Source organism: Grampus griseus (genome assembly GCF_964374135.1).
Source record: "Grampus griseus genome assembly, chromosome: 9".
NCBI classification, from domain to species: domain Eukaryota; kingdom Metazoa; phylum Chordata; class Mammalia; order Artiodactyla; family Delphinidae; genus Grampus; species Grampus griseus.
In genome coordinates, this window is record NC_139003.1 from 13,753,093 (window position 1) to 13,774,086 (window position 20,994).

At 41.0% G+C, this 20,994-nt stretch overlaps 1 protein-coding gene across 1 annotated transcript in view; it reads left to right on the plus strand.

The window, feature by feature from the left end:
• KDM7A (lysine demethylase 7A) overlaps positions 1-18,459 on the plus strand; it is a gene marked incomplete at its 5' end in the record, with an annotated part of 80,795 nt that extends 62,336 nt beyond the window's left edge. Inside the window, 9 exons of the mRNA XM_082661514.1 lie at positions 2,754-2,963; positions 4,512-4,636; positions 4,846-5,000; positions 6,268-6,365; positions 6,854-7,002; positions 7,159-7,367; positions 8,690-8,775; positions 10,746-11,019; positions 11,680-18,459. Of these exons, the coding sequence (XP_082517640.1) occupies positions 2,754-2,963; positions 4,512-4,636; positions 4,846-5,000; positions 6,268-6,365; positions 6,854-7,002; positions 7,159-7,367; positions 8,690-8,775; positions 10,746-11,019; positions 11,680-11,774 (1,401 nt within the window). The 3' untranslated portion in view covers positions 11,775-18,459. The remainder of the gene's footprint in view (positions 1-2,753; positions 2,964-4,511; positions 4,637-4,845; positions 5,001-6,267; positions 6,366-6,853; positions 7,003-7,158; positions 7,368-8,689; positions 8,776-10,745; positions 11,020-11,679) is intronic.
• Positions 18,460-20,994: the final 2,535 nt, after the last annotated feature.

Here is a 20,994-nt window from a genome sequence, read left to right on the forward strand (position 1 = left end):
TTTAACAAAGGAACATTCAAAGAAAAAAGAAAAGGAGCTCTTGGAAATTAGAAATAAAATAGAAACAAAATTTAGTAGAATGGTTGGAAGATAAAGTTGGAAAAATCTCTCCCAAAGTTTAAAAAAAAAAAAAAAAAGACAGAAATAGGACAGAAAAATTAGGTTGTTTTACACAATCACTGTCAAAATAATGTGAGTTCCAGAGAGAGAGAACACAGAAAACAAGATTATCAGAAGAATAATCAAAGAAAATGTTTTAGAATTCAAGGACACACCTTCCCAAATTGAGAACTCTACAGAATGCCTGGTACAGTGAGTGAAAAAAGGCCTATTCAAAGGCACATTTGGTCACATTTTAGAATACATGTCATGAAGTATATCCTAAAAAGCATCAAAGAAGGAAGTATGGGTCATATACAAAGAAATGGGAATGAGAAGAATATCAGATTTCTCAACAGTAACATTACAGACTAGAAGGCAATAAAGCAGACTCTTTAACATTCTGGGATAGGAGGGATGGCAACCTACAGGTCTGCGTTCAGCCACGCTATAAGTCAAATATGATGGTAAAGATGTCAGAGAGGCAAGGTCTCCAACAGTTTCCCTCCATGTTCCCTTTCTCAGGAGACTCTTAGAGGATGTTCTGGGAGAGAGTAAACCGAAAAAGGAGGAGCCCTGGAATTCATTCTTCCAACAAATACTGAGTACCTACTATATGCTGTGTCCCATCAGGAATCAAAGGCCCTGCCTGCATGGAGCTTAGTAGGAAGAGGCTGGCCGTAAACATTTTAATGACTCAGGAGTAAAGGAGTGCTCTGAAGAAAACAGAGGAGGGGAAAAGGGTAGGGAGTGACAGCCAGAGATAGGGGGGTGGGGATGGCAGCTTTATGTGGTAGAATGGGAGCAGGTCGGGAATGGCCTTTGGTATCATGTGCAGGCCCAGAGTGCAGCTAGTCCAGGATGCAGCAGGAGAATGAAAGGCTCCATATCAGTTGTTGATCTGAAATCCACATTTAACTGGGCATCTTGTGCTTTATCAGGCCTGCCTGTCTAGGAGGTCTGTCTCCAAAGAAAAATATAAAGATTGATAAATCACTTAATGTGTTGGAATGTTTGCATTCTTCTAGTGGGAATTTGGGGATCAATTAGTGATAAATACATAGGAAGCAAAACAGGTGGAGATGAGGCAGTTATAAACTCAAGGGAAAGTCAAAGGATGTAAAAGAAAGTAAAGGTAATAATAGTATGTTACATGGCACTGGGTTGTAAATAATTTTCATTGAGTCCAATTTAAATACTGAATACTGAAGGAAGAGAAAGTGTGTGTGCCTTTAGGAGAGATGTGCAAAGATTAAGACTTTATCTTATATAGTAGGGATTCAATAATGTCTGAAGCTGAAAAACCAAGAAATAACAGTTTAAACATGCTCATTAGACATTTGGAGGCAAATAACTGAAACAACAACAACAAAAAAAACAGCTACAAGAGTTGGAAGTGCTGGGTATATACCCCAAAGAATTGAAAGCAGGGTGCACACACACGTTCATAGCAGCATTATTCACAGCATCGAAAACGTGGAAGCAACCCAGACGTCCATCACAGATGAATGGATGAACAAAATGTGTTATATACATACAGTGGAATATTATTCAGCATTACAAAAGAAGGAAATTCTGACACATGCTACAACATGGATGAACCTTGAAGTTACTGTGTTAAGTGAAATAAGCCAGTCACAAAGGGAGAAATATTGTGTGATCCCATTTACATGTAGTTCCTAGAGTAGTCAGATTCATAGAGAAAGTAGAATGGTAGTTGCCTGGGGCTGGGGCTAAGGAGGAGTGGAGTTATTATTATTATTATTTTTTTTTTTTCTTTTTTGCGGTACGCGGGCCTCTCACTGTTGTGGCCTCTCCCGCTGCGGAGCACAGGCTCAGCGGCCATGGCTCACGGGCCCAGCCGCTCCGCGGCATGTGGGATCTTCCCGGATCGGGGCACGAACCCGTGTCCCCTGCATCGGCAGGCGGACTCTCAACCACTGCGCCACCAGGGAAGCCCGGGAGCTATTATTTAAGAGTTTGAGAGGATTAAAAAGTTCTGGAGATGGATAGTGGTGATGGTTAGACAACAATGTGAAATGCACCTAACGCCACTGAACTGTGGCATTTTACACTTTAAAATGGTAAATTACGTATACGTTACATATAAATTACATATACATATATTATGTGGTACAAAATTCTGTGTATGTTACTACAATGCTTAAAAACTTGAAAGTTGTTACCTCTGGAGAAAGCGAATCAGATGGGGACGAGTAGACTGCGCTTTTCATGATATGCTTATAGAGTTTTAATTTTTAAAGCTACATAGAGATGTGTGACTTTGGTTTAAAAAGCATTTATTGATTTATGCAATTATGTGTGTGAAAGAATTTCATCCTAGGGAAGAACTGGAAGCAGCCTAAATAATTGCCATTACTATTAGGTCAATAGATGATGCCATATCTCTACAGTAGAATGCGGCACAGCCTCTAAAGTGACATTGAAAAGCAAGGAAATATGTTCACAGTATATCACGTGGGGGAGAGAAGGGGAAAAGGTCTCAGCAAAGCCGTTCAAGCTTTATCATTTGGTGTTTTTTGTTTATATGATTAAACTGAATGTGTTTTGTTTTCTAGAATATGTTTATGGCTGATGAGTCAGGTTATGTTTGTGGCCTTGTCATAAAAATACCCTGAATTTCATTCTTAAAGGAAGAAAACGGCAAACCAGTTAAATCTCAGGGAATTCCTACTGTATGTCCAGTTTCACGATCCTCAAATGACGCAGCTTCCCCATACCATTCCCGACGAAGGATGCGGAAACTTCGAGATCATAATGTCCGAACTCCTTCTAACCTAGACATCCTGGAGCTCCACACGAGGGAGGTGCTCAGAAGACTGGAGATGTGTCCCTGGGAAGAGGCAAGCTGCCGTTCCATGGTCACACGGGAGGCTTGGTCGTTTCTGAAAGGCCTTCAGAAGGACTATAGAAAGAGAACAGTCCGGCTGTTCTTGTTGTCTGATCTTTGCTTAGTGCTGTAGGGGTCAGCAGCGCTTCTGCTCGTGACAGGGACATGCTTCAGTGTAGAAGTAGGACGAACAGATCTCATCTGTTTGCCGACATGTTTACTGAGTGCTTACCAAGTGCCGCGTGCTTTTCTAGGCTCTGGAGAAGATACCAGAGTGAGCATAACCTAAGTCCCTGCCCTGGTGTAGCTTCCATCCTAGCTCAAGTTGGAAGGATTGAAGTCAGAGGCAGATATTAAAATAATGTAATTTCAGATAACAAATGTTATGAAGAAAGAGAGCAGTAGAGCCAGAGAATAAAAGGGCTCGGGTGGCTGGCTGCTTTAGCTAAGGTGGTCAGAGAGCCTCTCAGGTGGGTGCATTTGAATGCCACTTACATAGCAGAAGAAGTCAGATGGATACACAGACTGGAGGAAGAGTATTGCAGGCAGAGGGAAGAGCAAGTGCAGAGGGCCTTTTCCTGGCCCAGCAGCAGCAGCATGGATAACTGTTAGGCTGGGAGTCTGTGAAACCCATGACTGCAGTTTGAGAAGTGATGGCCTAATGGACAAAGGGGAGAAGCAGTGGGGCAGTCATGAGCTCAACGTAGGGCCTTTGTAAAACATGCTAATGACGTGTGGTGAGGTCCATATCATCCATGATTTTACATCTTAAGTAGAGGATAGTTTAAAATGAATAAGATAGCAGTATCTCTTCATTAACATATTTAAAGAAGCTATATAGAAATGAAAACTTCCTTAAATATTTTAAATTTTGTATAATTATAGTTATACTGTTTTAAGCTTTTGTTGTTCTAAACCGCCTTAAACCCATAGCCCTCTAGGAGAAGATTTAGCTTATTATAAAAGGTTCTATTTATTATTAAAGAAAACTACTGCCACGAAAAGGAAATATTCTTTATGTATTGGAAACCAGCTACTGTTGTGCCTTTATGTCGCCCGGTGGCCTTTGTTCCCGGTGATAGCAGGGTGGTGACATGTAAATTGCTGGGAGTGCCTGGTGGGAAGACTAGAGATTAGGCCAAAGACAGGGTGACTGGAAAGGACCCAGCAGCTGGCACTTCTGCAGGGAGAAGCCAGGCAAAGAGAATTCAGACACGTGAAGGCAGGACTTCTCCAGCTCTTCAGGTTTTCAGCTCTCTGCAGAGTGAAATGTCCGAATTCACTTGATAGAGATTTCATATTCTGCGTTATAGAATGTGTTTTATAGTTAACTGGCCCTACAGAAGGATGAACCGGGTTCATGCTTTGGTTTTAGGAACCATTTAGTTTTCGTGCCACACCACTGCAAACGCGCTAGCCTCGGAGGCCGCCCAGCGCTCTTCAGCGTGCAGGGCTTGGGGAGGGGGGCTGGGGGAGGGGGTGGGTGGTATACAGTTCTTTACTTGTCAAGCTGGTATATTTGAGGGCGGAGGTTAAGTAAGTTCTGTTTTTATACTTTAAGGACATTTTGAGCTCTAAACTGAATGGAAAATTCAACAAACATCTCCAGCCATCTTCCACCGTACCTGAATGGAGAGCGAAAGATAATGATCTCCGGTTACTGCTGACAAATGGAAGGATAATTAAGTATGTGAAGTAGATCAAAGTATCCAACAGATTAGTTTTCAGTGGATTCCCTCTGTTCATTTAATCCCTGGTCCAGACCGTTGCACAGCTGCCTGAAATATGGGGAAAGTGTCTTAGTTCTCTATTTTCTCTGTAAATTAAGGAGGGGTACCGTTTGGCTACATGGTTGCACTGTTTTCTGACTCGATTGTTTTTCCCACTGTATACAGGGATGAGAGACAACCCTTTACAGATCAGAGTCTTTATACAGCAGACAGTGAAAATGAAGAGGATAAGAGAAGGACAAAAAAGGCAAAAGTGAAGATGGAAGAGAGCTCAGGAATAGAGGGGGTGGAGAATGAAGCGTCTCAGAAACCACTTAACAGTATGTTTGTGTTAATGGTCATTTTAAAGGTCTGCTCGTTACCAATGTGCTAATAATATGTAAAGTAACTTGCTAATTTTAAAGTGCTTAAATCAGTAGTAGGATTACAATTTCTGTGTCCCTGATACTCTTTTGAGAAGTCTGGAGCATTTCTGAGTCGTCTCCCCATCAGAGAAATGCCAGATGTGACCACCAAGTGAGGGGTGGCGTCCAGGGACGGTGGTATTAGTGACGAGGATGTCGCCGTCCAGTGACACCCTCACCTAGTAACAGTTTTTACAAGAGTCACATGAAGCTCATGCATCTTACGGGCCTCTACTCCAAATAGTAAAATAATAAAGTTGCAAGTTTAATCCTATTTCTGAGATAATTTTAGCTAACATACATATGGTTTTCAGAATTAGGAGACATATATAACTGGCTGATCTGAAGCTATTAGCAGTCCGCGTATTGTTTTATTTGATTGCCTGTTGACAAGAAGGCCTCTACTTGGTTATTAATTGGTTATCATCAGTGTGATGAACAGTAACACCTCCTCCTCGAGATCTTTCTTCTTTGAATGAAGTCTTCATTTTCTCAACATTTTTCAGGGCCTCCATATACCCTTCTATCTTAAAAAGGAGTTAAGTATTTTAGTACTTGATAAGTAAATGTTCCAGGTGATTAACATTATTTAATCCATGTTGGATACCTCAGTCCTGCTAATTCTGGGTAAGTTTGGTATTGCTGTAGTTGCCGACTCTGCCTTTGTTCTCCTGCCGGCGGGGAGAAGCAGCTAATCAATGGAATTCATCCAACAGTTGTTGAGGAGTGTGACCGGCAAGAGAGAGGCAGGGCTGGAGCCTGCTTCAAGCTTGTTGGATTCACTGTCTACCTGAACGTGTCTTAGGCTTAGGAGAGTTTGTTTTGTTTTGTTTTCTGTTGAGAGAAATAATGCACAACGGAAAGTGAAAAGCATCTTGCAAGCTAATTTTAGTGTTAGAGGTTTTTTTCTGGAAAGAAATATAAAACAGTCAACCCACCCATATAAGGATTATATCACCATATTCAACAAATACCCCAGATGTTTTAAGAATACACGTTAATCTGTATCTTGGTCAGTTAGGGAGATAGTCCATGGGGGAGGAATGGAATGAAGACAATGAGAGCAGTGAGACAAGGACAGAGCAGGAGCGGGTGAGGCATCTCACAGAGCTGGACGGGCTTTGGGTGGCACTTTATTCAAATTCTAATGACTCTGTTTTTCTCTCATCATTTTCCTTCTCAGGGTTTTTAACAAGTGTGAAATCAGAACTCAGGAATCGATCATCAGAATATTCTGATATTTCTGATTCAGAAGACTCTGGACCTGATTGCACCGCACTGGTACGCCTGGAACCCTTAACTTAAAGTTATGTGACAAAAAGATGAACACCCACTTTCCTTTACCTAGGAGGAAAGTGAATGACAGCTTTCCCAAAGCCTGTCTCTCTGACCTTTGTGGCACAGGGCCTTCTCTGCAGTGGTAATTATACACACACGTCCCATCATGTGACTATTTACATCTGATCGACATAGCTTTTGTCTGATTTTGGAAAGGGTGGAGGGAGATTCTCTTCTCATGTTTCTCGTATTTCTCTCATAGGTTATATTTCATTTTGCCTTAAAGAAAACCTGTACTATGCGGTTTTTTTTAACTAAGGAATTATGTTACTGTAGTTATTAGACATTTTCACTTTTTCATATGAAATACAGAAATAATTCCATGATAATTAAGATTCTCACTTTCCCTAGACGGATAAAGTGTTTCTGGTTAGTTTGTACAGACCTGTTCAGGTTTCTTATATAGATTTGCCTCCATTTAATTATCTCAGAAAAATAATTTTACCACTGAAGAGTCTGAAAGTTCAGGTGATGAAAAGAAACAAGAAACTACATCAAACTTTAAGGAAGAATCTAATTTGATGAGGAGCTTCCTTCAAAAGAGCCAGAAGCCGTCTAGGAGCGAAATTCCAGTTAAAAGGTGGGCATGCTGATGATGGTAGTCTTATTATATTGTGATATAAATGATAGGAGAACGTTTGTTGCTTTGTTTTGTTGGGGTTTTTGTTTTGTTTTAAATTTTACCAAAAATTTTATTAGAATTGAAAAGGTTCTTTTTTGCTGATTCGCCCTTTAGGGAGTGTCCTACCTCGACGAGCACAGAGGAAGAAGCTATTCAGGGCATGCTGTCTATGGCAGGGTTGCACTATTCCACGTGTTTACAAAGGCAGATACAAAGCACAGACTGCGGTGGTGAAAGACACTCTCTCCAGGATCCCAGCAGCTGCCGCAGCAGTAACCATGAGGTTAGGCAGCTGTATCGCTGTGATAAGCCAGTGGAAAGTGGTAAGAAACATAAACTATAAGTCTCTGAAAAATAACATATAAGCCCCACCTTAGTAGCCCTGTCATCCTAGTTGAGGTTAGAGATTATGAATAAGAACTGTTTATTGCACATCTTTAGTTGGAAATGGTGTTAAGCCTATTGGCAAAAGAATACATAATGTTGACAAATGTAAGATGCAAGTATAAGAACTCAAAATGTAAATTAATGGATTAAGAGTTGTGTTCACTGGCTGTCACAAGACAGTATTGTTTCCCTTTTATAAGTCGGGTCAGAGTGGAGGGAATGTTTTGGTGTCTTAATTGACGTGCTAAGTTTGAACAATCAACTCTTTTTCCTTTTGTGGAAGCAAGCTTTGAACTGTTACTGCTTGAGGATGTTCTCTCCTACTTGAAAAGGAAGCATTAGGAAAGAGACAAGACTCGGTGGCAGTATCAGTGATGCCACACAGTGTTTTCTTCTGTCTGCCTTTGGTGAAAAATTTTATTTCCCTAAAAATCTGAGGAGGATTGGAGAGAAGATGGTACCACATTAAAACTGAAGTCTGTTGTAGACATTGTGTTCGTTCCCACCTAACTGTGTTAACTAAGTATCAGGAGCTTGACATTGATTTCACTTAATTCTCGAAACAGCATTTTGGGTGTATGTAATGTAGCTTTAACAGGTAAAGGAAAAAAGACTTAGTGGACTTCACTTGCCCATACTTACATAGCTGTTCAGAGGTTGGAATTTGAACCCAGGACTAGACGGTTTGATCTCAAAATCTTTGCTTATTGTATAAGAGGAAACTGAGGTTTAAAGAGGTTAAGTAACTTGCCTTAAGATGCATGGATAATGGAAGAAGTTAAATTCAAATCTGGGTTTGTCTGTCTTTCCACTATACCATTCTGTCTCCCTGTAATCTCTTTGTCCCTTGAAAAGAAAGCTTCTACGGAAACGCTGCCAAATGCAGGCAAACATATGCCTTTATTCTATATGGGAAAATATATTACTTTTAGAGAAAGTATTATTGCACTTGGTTTTACATCTACAGCAGATGGCCATAGAATTTGACCTAGGTCCTCCAGCATCTGGCACAAAATCCTGCCATAGAAAGACGGTCATTGGGAGAATTGAAAGAATTAACATGTTAGATTGAGAGACGGTGACTGTTTTGTTTTTGAGAGGGAAAAGAGTGTGGTGAAAGTATAGGAATAAAGAGTTAGTATATTCATTTCAAAATAAAATGTCAATAAAAATTTACTTTCAATTTTAAGTAGCAGGCTAACTTTGTTCTTTATGATCCAGTTTGTGCGAAGATCGTTTAATGAAAGCTTCTCTTTAGGGTATCACGTCAAGACTGAAGATCAAGACTTGAGGAGTTCTTCCTGGATTAAACAATTTGATACAACTTCCAGATTTAATCGTCAGGTATATTCAAGGTTTGAAGCGTTCAAATAGATTGTCATTGGCTCCGTTTTGGCTTTCTTTTTTTAAGCTGCAACCAGTAATCAACCACTAGACCTGGAGAGCTTAAAAATGACCATTAAACGCACATTTGAACAGCTCTCCATTTTTAGGGATTCTGATATAATGACTGATGAAAGGCTTATGGATAGAATGTGATCTGGAAAAGAACAATTTATTTAAGAAAACAGTTTAAAAACTCCTGGCTGCCAACACCTTTAGGTTATGTCTGGCTAGAATGAAACATGAAAGGAAAAAAAAAGTACCACAAGGATCCTTTTAGTTTCTGACGTTGTTTGTCAGATTTTTTTTTCTAATGTTATTTTATTTATTTTTGGCTGTGTCGGGTCTTAGTTGCGGCGCACAGGATCTTTGTTGAGGCGCGCAGCTTCTCTCTATTTGTGGCGTGTGGGTTTTCTCTCTCTAGTTGTGGCGCGCAGACTCCAGGGCACGTGGGTTCTGTAGTTGTGGCACACAGGCTTAGTTACCCCGTGGCCTGTGGGATCTTAGTGCCCTGACCAGGAATCGAACCCACGTCCCCTGCATTGTAAGGCGGGACCACCAGGGAAGTCCCTGTCAGATATTTTTAGATACTAAATTTCTTTGAGAATTTGATGACAGTTACGGATTCTCTTTCCAGAAAAATGTCCATCATAAATATGACTTGTGCTTACATTTTCTCATGGTCTGTGCCCACCCTCACCCCAGACCATTCGTTGACTCCAGATTAAGAGTCCCTGCTCTAAGAGAAGGCACTTGATGTTTTAGGATCCTGGTGTATGAATGCTTATACCAAACAAAACGAACCCAAAATACCTTTTAAAAAAACCAAAACTTTACCAGTAGCACCATACAAGGAAAGCAGTATGACCTTTTGCTGCAGACCTTGGAAAATGACAGCCGAAGAAAGAATCAAAATTCTCATGTGGCAGAGCGGAGTCCTCAAGCCTCCCCAACCCCAGGCATTCTCTGAGTAGCAGAAATATGGGTAGTTTTTATGTTCTTCGTTTGGCTTATCTATATTTTCTAAATACTTATCAATTACAGTTACAGTAAGAAAAAGAACCGAGTTATTTTTTCAAGGCAAGTACAAGTTCTCTTCAGGGAAGGATATGCTCCAGGGTCAAAGGTCAGCTAAGAAATCCCTGAACTATTAAGAATTCACTTATTCAGTGTATGATTTTATAGTGCCTCACTGGTTATAAAATTTATAACTCATTAGCATTATAGGATTTAGTATTAAAAGTAAGCTATTATTTAAATCTAATGGTTGTTTTTATAATTGTCTGAAAATAAAGAAGTAGGGGCAGATGATTAGCAAGATCACCTTAGAGAAGATTGAATTTCTATTGACTGTAATCTAGCGAGGTATTAGAAAGGTATGTCAAATTGAACAGCTGTTTCTTCATGCTCAGCAGTATTTGTGAGACTATTTTAAAGCAAGTCTGTGTTGAATGCTGTTTTTAAAACTTACTTGACTGTTACAGAATCAGAAATTCATTTTAATACACACACACACACACACACACACACACTTAAAACTAGCTTCGTGAGACATCACATCTGCAGCATGCTCTTTTCGAGTTTATCTTTCCTTCTCTTTTTAATTCTGGTCAGGACCCTCTCTGTTTTGATTTCAAGACCCACCAGTCATCTGTCTATCTATCTATCTGTCTGTCTATCTATCTATGTTTTCTTCTCGACTTAAATTATGAGGCATCTTCAAGACTTGAATCCTTCAGCAGTTCTAGGTTTTGGAATGAGATGGCCCTCAGGAGGGGTGGTTTTCTGAGGCTACTACATGTTAAGAAAACCCAAGTTCAGTAATCTATTTCTTCTCTCCCTTGAATTGTTAGTGCATATAGAGGTTAAATACTGTACTTATCTTAAAGGAACCCTAAAAATTCGACCTTATTTCCTTCCTTCTTTTTTAGGATCTAAGTAGAGGCCAGAAATGCATCAGAAAGGAAGTTTCATCAGAAATCAGTCAGAAGGTACAAAGTAGGAATTCTGTGGACAGCAGTGGCTCAAGCCCTCAGAATGGAAAGTATATGCAGAGTTCAAGCTTGATGTCAGGGGCATGCCAGATAAGTAATGGCAGTGTAAGCCCAGAAAGGCCTGTTGGTGAAACTTCCTTTTCAGTGCCCCTTCACCCCACCAAGAGACCTGCATCAAATCCACCACCTATCAGCAACCAGGCAACAAAAGGTAACTGCTGCATGCGTGCAGGTTAAGTCCATTTCTGACTGTGTATGTTGGTGACAGTAGCAGTTTAGATAGACATCGTCTGTACCCTCACGTTGCTCACAGCCCGCTGCGTCACAGACAGCGCAGCGATAGCAGAGCGTGCACAGGTTCCTGTGGGGACAGAGAAGCAGGACACCTCAGTCAACCCCGAGGAGCAGCAGGGGCTTCCTGGAGAGGGAGGTAGATCCTGGAGAGGCTGACAGTGGGTTAGCCATGCTGAGGTGGGGGAAGGAACAGCATAGACAGCACCGAAGGCAGAGGAGACAGTGTGACCCACAGGACAACGGGGAGAAACAGCACGGGGTTATGTATGAAACTGCCGTCAGTTTCATTGCTGAAGCACAGTTTGAGGCAGGATCGGGTAAGAGCTCGTGCTGAAGAGATAGGCAGGGATCAGAGCGTGGGAGGTCTCCCAAGTCTTAGTGAAGGAGGTTGGCCCTTCCCTCTCACATGATGAGGTGGAAGAGTTTTAAGCAGTGGAATTCCAGAAGTGTGACCCTGCTCCTTCAAAACACCGAAAAGCCTTTGCCTACCATGTCGCCCTCGTTTAAATCTTCCCGGTGCTGTCACCTATAATTTTCATTGTTATTTATGCTGTTGTTGGTGTTCTGTATGTTATAGGTAAACGTCCAAAAAAAGGAATGGCAACAGCCAAACAACGTCTTGGGAAGATCCTTAAATTGAACAGAAATGGCCACGCACGTTTCTTTGTGTGACGGAGCTGCGGTTGTGGTCACTCTTCCTTTCGGAGACCGGTCTCGGGGTACGGGAGCCTGGAGCTTCCGCGCGCCCCCGCTGAAGCAGTTTGCATGTACCGTAGGGAACACTGCCTGAAGAACAAAATGAACCTGATGCTGCATTTTCACTGTGCCACACCCACTCAGCAATAACCATTTTGGACCTGGTGGGGAGAGGAAGAAGGAGGGTAGAACCTTAAAAAGAGACCTTGAACTGGAAAGGGTCTCTTGTCAGGGCTTGAATTTCATTTTGTTGTTGGTAGTGTTTTGATTTGTTTTCTGTGGTAGGGTAAAGAATTATCAATAATTTATTTAACAGATTTTTTTTTAAAGTTAACAGCTTTTAAATTCTTTCTTTTTTAAAGCTATTTATTTGGAAGATTTCTGGAGAAATATCTCACTAATTTAGATTTAAGAATGTGAAGGTTTTTAAATTATTTTTGATAGTGTGTGTGTTACATGTGGGGAAGAGCCACGGTAACAGTAACTAGTCTGGACTCTTAAATTTGCTATTCAGGTTAAAGTCTTAAACAGGGATTTGATGCATTAATTATTTTAAATTAAGATGTATATGAAAATCATTTTATTTTATATAATTCATGTGTTTTTTATAAGCTATTAGCTTCGCTTTTGCTAACATCCAAGGTGCATACTGTTATCCAGGTCGATTACCTATATCCCACCTTCCCTCTGCACTCCCCATCATTTCATAACGACACAAGACTCTTCTCTTTGCAGGGAAATACTTTCATAGCCAATGTGTAAGAACTACATAGAAGACCCCACATGTCTCATTTCATTTGACATTGCAGTTTTCTTCTAAATAGAAAAATAGGCTTCTTGCATTTTCATTTTTTGCTGATGATATCTGGGTCCCAAAGAGTACAGCTTTAATATCTTTTTCCTACTTGTGGGAAAAGTATTATAAGTTTGGTTAAATTGTCATGTTTGTAGTTTTTCAAATACATTTGTAACTACAGAGGGCCTTCTTCATACTACTGGTATTGGAGGGCAGGACCAACACCTGCCACAGAGGTTATATTTTATGACGCTTTTATTCTGTATACCTAATTTGTTGGAAAATATGAAATATGGTTTGACTTAGAATATTCAAATCTGCATAATAAGCCGTAATATAATAAGACTATACTATATTAAGTTGTATAGAAGCAAGCATGTTGGAGTAGATGATTTGGGGGTGTGTGTGTGTGTGTGTGTGTGTGTGTGTGTGTGTGTGTTTAGTTTTTTATTTCTTAACCTTCTAAAGAATTATTTAAGATACGGATTTGGAGTAAAATGGGTGCTTTTTGCAGTTTCTTCCATCTATCCTAACTTAACCAGTGCATAGTGAGGTTAAGTATCTGGTTGAGCTTTAAGGAATCATTTCTCTCCTTTGTGCACAACTTTTACTAAGTGCCAGTTTTCAGTTGCTTGCAATAGCTTATATTTTCCTTTTCCTCCCCCCATGACATAAAAACAAGTGATTTCTGCGGGGGGGGTGGTGGGGTGGGGCGGTGGAGATATTCCCAGTTCTGACAATAGAGCATTTTACAAGTTCCTACAAAGAAAATATAGGCAAATGGGATAAAATTTATTTTTATGGAGAAGAAATACGGCCATATTATGAGTTTGTCTTTTTTTTTTTTTACTCAGCAAGGTAGCAGGACTTTCCCTTCTGTATTAAGTATCACTTGAAGAGCTAAGAAAAAAAAAAGTCTATACCATTATCTTTCATGGTCACATTCAAATGTGTATTTTCAAAGAGAAATATTTCTTACTCTGCCTCCGTTCCAATATTTCATGGAATATATATGAAATATCTTACAAATGAGCCTTTTTGGTCCAAGTGACTGGACCACTGTCTGGGTCTTATCTGGGTGTCAGGGAGAAGAATTTTTATGGGAGTACTAAATGTCTATAATAGGCCTACTTAAACTCTGTACGCTATGCCAAAACTAGGCAGAGATAGGTACAGTCAGTCATTTGTTGGTCATCAGAGCTCAAGACGTCAAAAATGTGGGTCTGCCTGTTGCTCCCACCTTCCCCACACAATATATTACTGTGATGTTTTGGTTTTCTGTAGACACCATTTTAGGGTTAAAATACACATGTTTTGATGTTAGTTTAAGCATTGAGAATTATAATTTCTTTTTCCAGCTACATTATGATTTGGGTTCTTTTGTTGCCTTTACATTTTTCACAGCTCTAAGTATTTTTAATTACCTTTTTTTTCTTAGCTATAAAAATGAAAATAAATAATTTATTTTTATGAATTAAAATTGTAGCCAGTATCTGCCCTGTGTACTTAGGCTGGTAAATACTAATTTTAAGTAGCCAGTATGTTGAACTTTTAAGTGAAGGAACTGTGGATTCATTTTTGGCAGTGTTAGCCCATTAACTGGCTAAGTTCAAAAAACTTTCAGTAACATGAAATAACCACTAAAAGAGAATACATGTAATCTTTTTGTGTATTGGTAAAAATCCAGCCACTGATCCAGTGACTTCCTTGTCAAACCTCTTGTAAAATCACTGGCTGTGATGCATCCCTTTATCTTGTAGAAATGACAGAACTTTGAAGTAACAGCATCTGGACTCGACTGCAATAGACAGCCTTTCCCTCAGTCTCATTTATTATGTGTTGTATAGACCCTGCAACCTAGGAAGACACCAGTGGTGGCATTTAGCTAGTTATAAGCAAATACAAATTATGTCAAACACTTACGATTTAACATATGCAATTTTAAGTGTAGTAGTAGGTAATCATTTTCCTGTATTGATTCAAATAAGTGACTTCTGTTAACCTGGGATCCCCTGTACTGTAATTCATAACGTCACATAATATTATGCTCTCCAGTATTGATTAACGGTGTAAACTGTACAAAGCTGGCAGTTTGTAATAGTTCAATACCTAGAAATACTTTGAACTTCATAAGTATCAGTTAATTTTTAAAGCATACAGAATTGAAAATTCTGACCGAAACCATCTTATAAACTCAGAAAAGAAGGCCATCTTTATCACTACTTAGCACTGAATACTGCTTTATTTTTTTTGCTCTATTTTTTAATAATCCTAGTTATTGCCTTTTTAATGAACTCTACTGTATTTATTCATATGAGATCAGCAGGTATTTATCAGACATCTACTATGTGCCCAGCACTACTTAGTACTGTGGGGGGCATATAAAGTTGAAGCTGTATTGTTTGCTCTTGAAGGTATCTTCTCCAGGAAATAAGCAGTATTATTTTCACTTCTAAGCAAACTTAAGCAAGAGGGCCCATTCATAAAACAAAACTTTATTAGTTTTAACAGAGATACACTATACAACTGTAGAGGTAGAAGTAAAAAAAAGTTTTTTTATATTTTCAAAATTTGAAAAACATTTCAAAAGTTAATAATTAAATGTTCGTAATCATAGGGGCATGTTATAGCATGAAAGGGAGCAGAAGACCTCGGTGTTTGTCCAAGTTCTGCCCTTTATGTTTCAGCTCTGTGACCTTGAAGAAGTCATTTATTCTTTCTGAGTCTTAGTTTTTGCATTTGTAAATTTGGATCAAAATGCAGTTAAGAAAAACACAGAAAAGCATTCCTTAATCTATTAACACTTCATATTTGCAGAGGATTTATCATTACTTAAGTTACAGCTGACAACAAATGCACATTTATATGCTTTTTTTTTTTTTTTTGCGGTACGCGGGCCTCTCACTGTTGTGGCCTCTCCCGTTGCGGAGCACAGGCTCCGGACGCGCAGGCTCAGCGGCCATGGCTCACGGGCCCAGCCGCTCCGCGGCATGTGGGATCTTCCCGGACCGGGGCACGAACCCGTGTCCCCTACATCGGCAGGCGGACTCTCAACCACTGCGCCACCAGGGAAGCCCTATATGCATTTTTAAATGAAAACTGCTGTTACTCATAAAATCTGCTTCATATCAAATATATGCCCAGAGCTTGCTACCTAAAAAATCTGAAGAATCTCTAACAAGATGCTGAATTAAAGTCAAAATCAGTGCATGAAGTGAAAGAAAAAGGGATGAGATACTTTATGGATAAGAGTGAGAATGTTTATCCTCAAGTAATCATTAAGATGATTTAAAGTAATTAAAAGATAATTTTAGGTTTTTCTCAAAGAGTACTGCTTCATAGATTCTGCATACTCTTCAGGGCACTAGCATAAGGTAAAATAAGTCATGGAATGAAAATGATTTAACAACCATCCATGGTACTAGAGCAGGAAAATAAGATGGTAGATAGATGGGGATCAGCAAAGACAGCTCTGAGTTGGCCAACCATGGCTCGTTGGGTAGAGAGAGAAACAAACCACTGTAGTGTAGGGAGACTCGGCCGGATTCTGCTTTTTTCAAGAAATGCTCTTTATAGTGATTAGTCAACTCCCCAAAGAGCTGATGAATAATTGTATGGCCCAGTATACTACTGCCAGAAGTAGCTATTGCAGTATGTAAGCATTTTATGATTTCATATTAAGAGATGAGGGTTTTATATAAATTTGAAATTTTTTCAAAAGTTCGTTTTTCACGTTAATTATTAAGCTAATTGCTTCCTCCAAAAAGAGAAGTTAAAGATCACCAGTCATTTTCAGATGCCGTAGACCTTCATCTAAAGCAGTTTTGAGAAGGTTGAACATCAGATCTTTAGCTTAAGAAGAGAGACAAATGAAACCCAGCGAGGGCAGTGACTCGCCTGGGGTCACAGTGGATCCCAAACCTCTGGTACTTTGCTTCCTACAGCAGCCCCTGTTCTGTGACACTGTGAGGCCTCTGCTCATCCTGTGGCGGGTGATGTTGATACACTTTCTAGAAGCCAGGTGGAAAGAAAGGAGAAGAAGTCACATACTACTCACTACATTGCTGTTGAACGTAATGTAATTTTAATAATGCAGCCTTACTAAAAGCCCTTCCGTTATTTTTGCTTTTTTTTTTTCAGTGAACGTCATGCCGTAAGTCAAATATTTGCTATCCCTTACATAAAAATTTTTTAAGTTAAGGATGTTAAGAAGCAAATGCGTGTTTTCAAAGCAATTAGCTTATTGTGACTGTGGTTTTATTCTGTTATGGTGGGTTTTTTTCCCCTTTAATGGGTGTGGGAAAATAATACTCATTAAGCTGCATTCTACCCCTTAGAGTCTCCCTCTCACCCTTCCTGTCCTTCCTAGTGTCCTGAAGCTTTGTCTTAACAAGCGCAACATTACATTTTCTTTGTTAAAGCCTTTTTGAAACTGTATTCAGTGATTCTTCCAACAAGTTTATCTGCTCTGCACTATTTCACTAATAAACCCTGGCTACCACGTAGCCCCTGACCTCCAAGTAGCTTACCTATGCAAGACCTGTGACATCCTGAATTCACTTTTCTTTATTTCAGAAAGCACCCCTAAATGGAACTTAATCAAAGATAAACCTTGTCTCCACCCAGTTTTATTTTGGCCATTTCCTATTCAAAATGTCAGCTATTTTCCCCCAAGATTTTTCACCAAAACAGTGATCATAAGTGCTGGAATATATACTATTTTGCAGGAATAAAATAACCCAGAAATACTCTTATATTTCTTTGGTGGATTTTGGTTGGTAACTGTTACCAGCAGGAGGTGTAATGTATAATGAGGAGTTGATTCCTTGCCTAGAATCATTTCTTCCCTCTAAGAGTCATAGGATTCACCTTTTATTTTTACAAAGCATACATGTAACTTCCACGTTATAGTCAGGGACCTGAGGTGTAACTTGCTAAGTGAACCCCAAGGTTATTTTATCTTGCAAAAGAAACCTAAACCAAACTAAGGGCCTTACATTTATGGTTTAGACTGAATCAAAAGCTGTAACCTCAGTTTTTCCGAAAACAGCTTCTGACTGCAAAGCAAGTCATGCAGTTGTTAGGTATGAAATAGCACTGATCAGGAAATGCACATGCGTCTGGGCAGACTGCATTTCCTTCCGAAAAGACTTTTCTACTTTTAATATAAATTAAGCCATAACAGTTTCATGCTGTGGAAAGAGGGTGAAAAGGTTCATTTTAATGAGATTATATGATATGAACTTTCACATTTACTGTGAAATGTCGACCTTTGCCAGTGCTTCAGCAGGTTTGTTTGATTTTGGGGGGGGTGGGGGGAGGGTAAAGGGTGGTGACAGGGAGGGGTAGTATTGGTTTTAGGGGGTTTAAATCTGTGAAATTTGAAAAGGGACAGTTGTTGGCTATGGTATTTACTAGTTTTGTAGTAATGTTTTGCTAGCCTGACTGACTTTCCTGAGCTGATTTTCATGCCCATGGTCCCAGGTGACTGTTAGCCTTTCTCGTTCGGGGTGTCTGCAGAGTAGTGTCTTGTTGTGTGGATAGGCGGTCAGTGTGTGTGCACATGTGTGTCCTTTGAATAGAGAAGCACACTGTGTGACGACAGAGTGAAGTGTGGCTGGGAAGTGGGATGCTGAAGCTTTAAGAGCATTTTTTTCGATTCATAACAGTATTTCCCATCTTTTGCCTGCAGGCAGGGAAAGTGTACAGTATTTATTTTGTTTCTGTTCTAAATTTGTAAGTTTTTAAGTAGCTTACATTGGTTATTATAGGGGAGGACAAGTGACTTGTTTAAAGTTGTATTTGGTATTCCTACTTTCCAATTTCTGTACTTTAAAATATTGAAATTAAAATTGGTATTAATTCTGTTCTGATTTTTTTTTTAGCACTCGGTGTATTTTTTGCTTATTTTGTTTGAAAGCATAAATGTTGAAAGTTATATAAAATGTGTCTTTGAAAGAAAAAAATCTGAATTCTATATCCAGCTCTGACTTTCTGTTCCCTTTTTCTGCTTATTGAGTCTTGGGAGAATTATTTAAGAATGTGAAAAACTGTGTCAAACTTATGCTCCTTACGAGTTCTGAAGGTTTCAACGTAAAAAGTAATGCGTCTTATTGCTTTATGGGATGCGCTGCTGGGGAAGCAGTTGCTGAAACAGAGGAACACAGAGGGGTGACTGGGGAGAAAAGGCTGCTCTGTGGCCACGGGTGCGGGTGCTTCCCGACGGTCACTTAAGAGCCCTCGTTGTCCCCAGCCTGGGCCCCCCCCGCAGACGTTTCCTGAGCACCTGCAGAGTCCCGGGCCCAGCTCTAGTGCCAGAGCTACAGGGTGAACAAACAGCCCCAGTTCTCAGGGAGCTTCTGTGGCTGTGAAAGGTGAGGGAGAGCGAGGCGCCCTGGGCCTGGCTGCCTCGTGCAGGTGAGGGCGGAAGTGCAAGTTTACCGAGGAGGACCAGGGGCCTTCTGGACACGGTGCTCTGGGGGCTCCCAGCTCCAGGCCTGGGGGGATCTGAGTGTGCCGGTACAGAAGACCCAGGAAGCAGGACCAGTGGGGGCAGCGCTTCAGGGCAGAAGAGGGGCCTGGGAAGGGAGCGGGGAGGAGCAGCCCGAGCGGCGCTGGTTTCTGGAAGGTAAGACAACCGAAGGGCCTGAGGCCTCAGCTCTTTCACTGCCCAATACCTGCAAGAGCGTAGGGGGTGCAGAGGGCACACACCTCAACAGCCTCACAGGAGTGCTACCCAGGGCACGTTTACACCTCCCCTTTCTACTTCCTGGCCTGCTTTCGTCCAGCTGATGGAAACCCGGATCTGAACAAATCTGTTCTTTGGTAAAAATCCGCATACTGTCTGTAAGCCTTTGGGCGTGTTGACCCTTCATTAAGCTCGTCTGTTAGAATTGATGATCAGGACGTGCTGTCCTTAGACTTTAGCCGGATTTCCGTGTTTCTGCCAAGCAGTGAGACGGTGAGATACACCAGTAGGGATGCGGGGCGTCGGAGAGTGCGGGAGGGGTGGCGTCTTAAGTCCTATGCAGGCAGGCAGGGTTTGGAAGAGGAGCCCTCGGTATCTTTGCTTGAGTCCTCACTGTGGACCACGCATATTTTCCTTTCTTCCTCACAGCAGCCCAACGAGCCAGGTGCTGTCCTTCCCATCCTGCAGATGGAACCGAGGCCAGAGGGTAAATGACGTGTCCGGGTTCACACTGCTAATGAGTGGGACTGAGACTGTAATCAAAGCCCAACTCTAAAGGCCGTGTTATTTCTCTGATTATTTTTAATTATTGTGTACTTTCAGTTATTGAAAAGGAATAGATGGTCTTTAGGAAAGGTTTTGTTCAAAAATTGTCTTTGTAGGCACCCATTCTGAATCAAAAATGTATTTTCCTACAGACGTTTCCTGTCACTCAACTAAAGTTTTGAGTCTGTACTTCCCCAGGAGCTGGGCATACATGAAAGAGTGCGGTTTCTCTTCTAGGACCTCACCTTCTAGTGAAGTTCGGGCTGTACACAAGGGACACGTGACACATGAACCGAGCATGAATTCCCACGGTTGCGGTCCCCAGGGTCTGCACAGAGGCCGTGCCTGTGCACCCTCCGCGGGCCTGCGCAGCCCCTGCGGGATGCGGGGATGTGGGGATGTGCTGATGCCTCCCGCGCTGCCCCTCGGCCCTGGTGAGTGGCTCGGCCCTGGTGAGGAAGGAGAAAGAGAAAAACGGTTCTGGGTTCTGCCGGCGCGAACGCCTTCCGGACCCTGGCTCCTCTCTCACCCCCACTCCCATCCACGTCTGTCTCCTCATCTTCATTCGCTTTCGGGCTCCCCCATCTCCCCTTCCTTGCCGGGCTCTTCCCACCCTCGGTCCCAGAAATACTCTTTAGGCTTTTTGAAGGGCTAATTCTGAAGTTTCGTAGATTCCCATTCCTTCCATGCCAGAGCTGGAGAACAATAAAGGGCCTAAAAATAGACAGTAATATGTGTAAATTTCCTAAGTTTTTCTAAGGCAAATATAACCTGGGACAAAAGATTCACAAGAATAGTAAGAAATAGTATTTGACCTTCCCCTACACATTTATTCTAGAAGCTTCCATACCTAGGGAACTTGAGATACATTTCAGGTTCTGGAATAACGCACACCAAGTTAGTGGTGGCCGGTGACCTCTGGGGACTGGGAATAGGGATGGGGAGATCACTGAGGCTGGGAACTTGCACACACTTTGGTTTAATGATTTTTGTTTTCTAATTCAAATAAAGTATCAAATCTGTAATTAAAAAAGACAAATGTGTTCTACCACAGGGTATGGATTGGCTGCCCTAAGGAGGCTAATTGTACCATGGTACACATTCACACCCATCAGAAGTCAGGCCCTGCTGCTCCCTGGGGTTCTGCACTGGTGACCTAGCAGGGC